General features: G+C 42.0%; 1 protein-coding gene across 2 annotated transcripts in view; it reads left to right on the top strand.

Annotated features, from left to right (window-relative positions):
• LOC138003666 (DNA ligase 4-like) overlaps positions 1-7500 on the top strand; it is a 42242-nt gene that overhangs the window by 23596 nt on the left and 11146 nt on the right. For both annotated transcript variants that reach the window (XM_068849854.1, XM_068849853.1), the window contains exons 14-18: positions 1-80; positions 3452-3541; positions 4158-4246; positions 5268-5316; positions 6728-6889. The exon at positions 1-80 is cut by the window's left edge and continues 70 nt beyond it. In XM_068849854.1, coding sequence (XP_068705955.1) covers positions 1-80; positions 3452-3541; positions 4158-4246; positions 5268-5316; positions 6728-6889 — 470 coding nt within the window. The remainder of the gene's footprint in view (positions 81-3451; positions 3542-4157; positions 4247-5267; positions 5317-6727; positions 6890-7500) is intronic.

The following is a 7500-nucleotide window of genomic DNA, read 5'->3' on the forward strand; positions in this document are numbered from 1 at the left end:
GAAGGGAAGCTTTAAGGGTGGAACACGTGACCAGTGTAGCCGAGCATTTCAAACCAGCTGATTTGTCATCTGTGAAACAAGTAAGGAAAAGCCAAATAAAACTCTTAGTCTGGGACCTCAGTAAGAACTCCGCTTATGTGTGGATTTAAGGCTTTATATGGAAATAAATTGCTCATACGTTTTGGCTTCCATCAATCAAACCAAATCAATTGATGCGTGGCATAACCTACCCGCAATCCCCGGTGTTGTGGTCTAACGTTATCTGGACGGGGGCATCTTTCACGTCCATAAAATTAATTGTAAACTGCGTAACAAGCAGTCTGGCTAAAGTCCCCCTCAAAGTATTGTAAATTAAACCTGAAAAGCCCCGTGGGGAGAGACTAATAGCCTATCGATTGTATTGTATTCGATCGATTGTATCAGCATCCTCGGTTGCCATGGTACGTTCGTACTTCTAGGCGGGAAAGCGATTGAATATGTTCGAATCTTTTTACTGAAAAACCTCTAAAAAAGTTATCATAATGGTATTGGAGCGGTGAACAAAATATCCAATCGCTTTCCAGCGGCGGAGTCGATCTTCCCGGCTATGTTCGGAAATTTGATTGATGGAAGCCAAAACACAGTTTGGCGCTCAGCGCTTGAAGGTGAGATTCCGCAGAATGATGAAAATCGCAGTAACTGGACAATTTAAGCAATTGGCCGTTTTTATACTAGAGACGCATAATCCGTCCAGACGAATTATGCGTCTCTCATGTTATCCGTCTAGTGTAAAGACCGGACGAACTATATGAGACGCATAATTCGTCTTGGACGAACTTGGGCGAACATTTTTTCTGCGTCTGTTAATTTCGTCAAGTATAAAGACGGGCACTAGACGCATAATGCGTCTGGACGATCTTTCCAGTTTAGTGCGTCTTCGAAGACGCACTAAAATAAATTCTTCGTCCAGATGCATAATGCGTCTTGTGGCCGTCTTTATACTAGACGAATTTAACAGACGCAGAAAAAATGTTTGCCCAAGTTCGTCCCAGACGAATTATGCGTCTCTAGTATAAAAACGGCCATTGTCTCTTACACACTCCACCAAATGAGCTATGAAACCACACAGTTGGGAGCAGGTCAATTTGTTGGGCTCATTTGTTGCTGTGAAAGAAAAACTTTGGCTACTCTTAGCTTAGAGCAAGGAAGAAGAATAACATTGACTTACTGTTTCTTTGTCTCATGGCCTTGTGCGTATTTAAGGTGATTTGAGTTCCTTGCATCTGTTTTTACCTCGAAAATGGTAATGTAAAACTTATTTATTGCAGTCAACGGTTGTACTTTAAGGCAAACTGTAATAAATGTAATTGATGGCCACTATTTTAAGATTGCAAAACTGCAATTATCCTTGTTGTGTCTATTTTGCCGACCTATACTTGCCTTGGGCCCACTTCAGATATCAAACGTTTCAAAAGCCGAACCTAATTCGAATCTTGTTCGTCCTGAAGAGAGAAATTCCCTCATGCCGATTCAGATGTCGAATGTACGTAGCCGAACTCAATTCATTAAGTTCTGAAGTTGAGCACAGCTAATGAACTGAATCAGGACGCAGCTGTTAGAACAGTTCTTGGATTCGGTCCATTAAAAAAATGATCCTAACCTTAAGCACTGTAGAGCTGCGTTCAATATCAATTCCAGTGGAATTTCGAGTGTAAAGAGATGCGAGGTATCGGAATGAAAAGTTCGGCGTGTCTGTTAATTCTGCTGGCAAGGAAGGAAAGCCAACCCCACTATTCCTTGTCTCAGCTATGTCACCAACTTTGCACCAAATATTTAAATTTCGGATATAGGGAAAGTGCTCTTAAGGACGCAAGGCGCATGAAACTATGGTAGCTAAATGCGAACTTGTTCTTTAAGGAACCTCAACAGTTAACTAAATTCACTTGATGGGTCCACTTAAACATGTTTGGTAGAGAACATTTCACTTCAAAGATATAATTGCAATATTTTTGGGCTTACAGACACTGTGGCCTCATTCGCTAAAGAAGCCGGATTTTTTCAGATTTAGGGTGTTCTTCCGGGCAAGTTCTCTCCGAAACGAAGTCGGTGACCCCCCATTTTTTTTACATTTCTGACATCACTAACTCATAATCTTTCAATGGTAAAATTTGCAGAAAAAAATCAATGTTAGAAAATTTTCGCGCGAACGCCCTTAAGCCGAAAATGCGACAAGTTTCACCAGGCCTTCCACCGTGTAACATTATTGGTCGAAACTTGAACTGGTCTCGTAATTTTGTTACCAGATTACCGCAAATCAAGGGATCGATTGGTTCGGGTTCGGGTCCTGGCCGGGGACATTGTGTTGTGTTCTTGGGCAAGACACTTTACTCTCACGGTGCTTCTCTCCACCCAGGTGTATAAATGGGTACCGGCGAAATGCTGGGGGTAGGGTAGGGTAGCCCTGCGATGGACCAACATCCCATCCAGTGGGGAGTATAAATACTCCTTCCTAGTCGCTTCATGCAACAGAAACCGGAGAAAAGCGCCGGCCTGATGGGCCTTCTTGCTCGTATAATAATAACAATAATAATTGGCAGTGCTAATCACCCTTTACTTGCAGTCTTGAGGACTGAATTACGAAGGGCGCAGCTCACGATATCGGGCTGAAAGCATACAAGGGCGCCTCTGGCTGCCGCTATACAGTCCATGTTGATGTCGGAGCACAGCACCACAGCTAAATGTTAATTAGCTGTGAGTCGATTTTGATGAGGGAGGAAAACCGGAGTACCCGGAGAAAAACCCTCGAGTCAGGTTGAGATCGACTGAAATTCAGCCCACATGCAAGCCGGGGCCAGAGTTGAACCCGGGCTCGCAGTGGTGGGAGGCTTGATAGATAACCACTAAGCCACCCTGACTCCCATAAGCAGTGACTTTACCTTTTTTTTTTTTAAGGCGATTATAGTCCCATGGCCTTGGTGCATAAGTTGCTGTTTCTGATTGCCTTACCGGGCGTAGTGAAGTGGTATTACACGATGAAACTCTTGTTTTTATCACCACTTTAATCGTTGCAGCCGCTGCAGAACTAGCCAGCGGTTCTACTGTTCTTGAAACTTGTCTCGCAACGGATCGGAAGTTCAACTAAGTTTCATGAAACCGACCATGTTACAAGGTACATCGCTTGCTTGCTGAAACTTGTTTCCGCAGTGCCGTTTCACAAACGTTTCAGGTAAACGTTTCAACGTGTAACAGCGGCTTCACTTAACTCTTATGCACCACGACGTGACGAGCTTCAAGAACTTTTGTGTTGGAGGCGACCAGTGGAGATTGGCAACGAAGAGAAAGGGCGGCATTGCTTTGAGATGCTAATAATATCCTCTGTATGTTAGGATGCAACTTTTCTGTGCAATATTTGTGCAAAGTCTGAAAAAATAATCAATGTGGGTTAAATTTCAGGAATTTTTCTCCTTTGCAGGTGTCGCAAATGTTTGAAGGCAGGGAGTTTTATATTGTCAATGGTCCTTCAACTCATACCAAAGCCATTCTGGAGAAGAAAGTTGCAGAGGTATTAGAAAATCTGCTTATTTGCCTTGGCCAATGTTGATTTGTTATATATAGAAACAAAAAATTATTTTATTAAGTAGTTTGGTACGATATTGACAGCAATACTGCTTATGTGGACCAGGTGTAATTTTACACTTGCACTGTCCGAGCAGTGCCGTGTGGGTTCTTTCACGTCTCACATAATTATTTGTAAAGACGTGTTGTGAGACGGGTCCTGCGGTTTATAGTCCTTACCCGAAAAGACTGGCAAGTCTTACCATTTGCAGATGGAATTACAAAGGCAGCACTTTCTCCACAGTTATTTAAAGACCCTGAGTGTTGGTCCGCCCGAGGTTCGAACCTTGTTCTGTTGGAGCGGAGATGTTTTTTTGACCCTGAAAACCTGTGGGAACTAATCTTTGTTAGTTTGTTTATTTATTTATTTTCGTCCATATACTTCAGTAAATAATTATCTCTTCCCTTGACTGGTGTTTCAAACGTTTGCGGTCGAGTCGTAGTTCTTAAAGCTAATTTTCTAGGGCGGCGACGTAGTTGTCTTTTCGCAGTGTGGAGAAAACGAAAGTAGGCGTGAATCTTTGTCCGTTTAGACTTGTTTGTTTTGCCATTTCGTTTAACAGAACGGAGGTACATTCACTCAAAACCCATCGCCAGATACATACTGTGTTATTGCCGGAAGAATAAACGTGAGAGTGAAGAACATAATAAGGTGATGTACTGCCTGCCGTTGTTGCTCTTACTTTGTATGATTCACAATTCCATTCACGATAGGAAATGAAATTAAACATTAATTGTCAATAGACTACTTCGACGATGCGACGGCCATTTTGAATCATATTGTTCAGGTAGCTATTATGGGATGCCCAAGGGACAGATACATCTTAATTTGACCCCAGAGCATCCCATAATATCTTTTGAAAAAAATAGAAATCAAAATGGCTGCTGAATCGTCGAGGTAGTCTATTGGGGAGCAAGCTTGGCGAGGTAGTCACCACTTGCCTTTCTCTTCTCTGCTCCGAGAGTCTTTGCCCGGGGTACCCTTGTTATCCCTTGTTATCAATAAAAACCAACGTGTGGGTTACTTTGATCTGCTTTGATCTGCTTTAAGTTGATTTGAGGTCTTCCCAGCCCTTGTGCTTGGCAATATATCGTTAAGACAAAAAACCTCGGTACATGTTGCTGCGACAAAATGAATGAAACCAGCGTTGTCGCAGTGTCTACACTTCTGTGAGACGTCGCTCCGACAAAATATAAATTAACCAATGAGAGAGTGTCATCTCCCTTTCCACGCTCCCTCGGTAACCTGCTGATGATCCGCCATATTGACTTGAAAAAACTTGATCACATTCCTCTCTCGCGGGGCCCGGGCCCCCCCCCCCCCCCCCCCACCTCATCTGAAATCACTTCGTGTGCATCGAATAAGCGCCTGATTGGAGCGACCTGCTTTGGTGGGAGTCTTTACAGACAAAGCAACCAGTCCTCGTGACGTGTCGGAGCGTAGTGCCCCAGAGCGAGAAGACTTGACACTTAAATAAAGTTCATTATTATCATTATTTAATAAAGTAATTATCACTTCTGGGCATAAAATTGCTAAATCGATGTAAAAAAGTAGAGTGATTTCCAGCTCCATGGCAACGAATATTTGCTTACAGTAAGCCTGCCATCTTGATAACAGATTCAATCTGCATTGTGCAATGAAATTCTGAAATTATGATTGTTCTGTTTCTCAGTCAGAAACAATATGATGTTGTACAAGCGTCGTGGCTAATAAAGTGCTTGGTAAGGTGACACGTCTTTGCATTTTGGGGATTTTCAAAAAAAAAAAAAAAACCTGCAATCCATTTAAAGGTTAACTTCAAACCAAAAGAACTAATATATCCGGATCAAATTTCTTTGTAATGTTTATTTTGATTCAAAAACTGTCTGTAACTGGAAAAAAAAATGAATGTTAGAATAACTTTTAAATTTCACGGACGCCGCCATGTTAAATATTTGTGACGTGAAATGGCTGCGTTATTGTTCTGACACAAACGAGCTTTTGTTTTGTGACACAAGGCCATTTTACGGTTATTTGCTCAGTGACCGACCCTGTGAATAGCTGCGAGGCTGCCGGTGACCTGGTATTGCTACAGACCTCACGGTCACTACTTGAGACACTTCGTGACACGTTACGTGGCAATACCTGACAACCTCAGTGTGAAGCCGCTTTAGCCAGAGAATAACTTCTGGGTTAGGCACTGATCTATAGGGTTATGTGCTGACTCGAAATGGTTAGCTTTCATAAATTGTTCGGGTGACACTCTTTTCACAGATTTTCTTAAACTTATTAGAACTTTAGTAAGATCTTTTGGCAATTTACATACACAAAACAAAGTGATCCATTCTGGTCACGACCCAGACCTAACTACCTTTATACATGTAAATTGTGTTGTTGTAATTCTATTTAGTCTACATTAACATTAGAAAAGCACAAAGGTTTGTATCAAAACAGGATCACCGGCAGCCTCGCTTCCATTCTTAGGCCAGGTAACAACTTTAAAATGGTCTATGGGGCATTTTTAACACATTCAAGATGGCGGCGACCAGGAAATTTGAAAATAAAAATCAGCGATGTTAAAATTCGGATTTTGGAAAATTGTCCAGCCTACCAGTTTGTCAAAGTATATCTCTGTTGTTTGTAACTTAAATTTTGTATGTTCGACAGACTCGAAGCGATGAGGGTAATTGGTAAAACTGCACAAAATGAACTGCACTGCCCTGGCACAGCCCTTTTAACCCTGTCATTCCCACGATCAAAACATTCATTCTCCTAACTATTACCATGGAGTTCTTTGTCGGGTAATCATGAGAATTTGGTGTTTAATCAAGATCACACCTCTAAGGTGATAATATTCTTGATTCTCAATACTTGTCCAACTGACATTTCATTGAAATTGTGAGGAGAATTTACATACTAATCACTCCTGGGAGTCAAAGTGTTAAGGCTGGTTTTCACTAGCGACGCACGCATAAGCACAAGAAACTTTGACTGCAGGCGCATGACTTTTTGATGAGTGTCTTGTTCTAAGACCAAGAAGAAGCTAAGGAAAGTCTCAAAGTTTAGAGTTGATCTATATTCTTTTGGCCACTGATATAAAAATGGTTTCTCTTCAGTGTGAATGATTTTAATTTTTTGCATTATTTAAATCAGGAAAATGGACAGCTGGATCCATGGCAACCAAGTGACATGTTGCATTGCTCGCCTGGCACCGCTGACAAGTTCGCAGAGGAATATGATCGCTTTGGTGATAGCTACACTCAGGATGCCACCGTGGAATCTCTCAAAGAAGTTTTTAACAATGTCCAAAATCAGGTAGCGACGCCTCACAGTTTTTTACTTTGCTTTTACTGAGAAGGGATGGTGCAGTGTAGAGTTCACTCGTCTCCCACCAATGTGGCCCGGATTCGATTCCCATACTTGACGTCATGTGTGGATTGAGTTTGTTGGTACTTTACCCTGTTCCAAGAGGTTTTTCTCCGGTTACTCCGGTTTTCCCCTCTTCTCAAAAATCAACCTACGATTTGTCTTCAAGTGTCCCCAAGCGAGTCTAAAAGGCCGTTTACACGACAGAAAAATTTGGGTCCGGACCCGTCAAAAAAGCGGTACGGACCCATAACTTTTGTAAAGAAACACTGGAGTTTCCACAGGGCCATAGGCGCCTATGGCCCTGCAGAAACTCCAGTGTTTCTTTTCAAAAGTTATGAGTCCGTACCGCTTTTTTGACGGGTCCGGACCTAAAATTTTCTGTCGTGTAAACGGCCTTTAAGTGCGAAGTTTTTGTGATGGTAATTAGTTCTACTTTACATATAAATGAAAACCACTTTTCATAAGAAAAACTTCGCATTTAGACTCGCTTTGAAGAGGAGGTAGATATGAACTCGGAAATGTGCTATTAGTTCCCTAGCGCTAAATACACGTCACAC

This window comes from Montipora foliosa, chromosome 5 (assembly GCF_036669935.1).
Source record: "Montipora foliosa isolate CH-2021 chromosome 5, ASM3666993v2, whole genome shotgun sequence".
Classification (NCBI taxonomy): Eukaryota; Metazoa; Cnidaria; class Anthozoa; order Scleractinia; family Acroporidae; genus Montipora; species Montipora foliosa.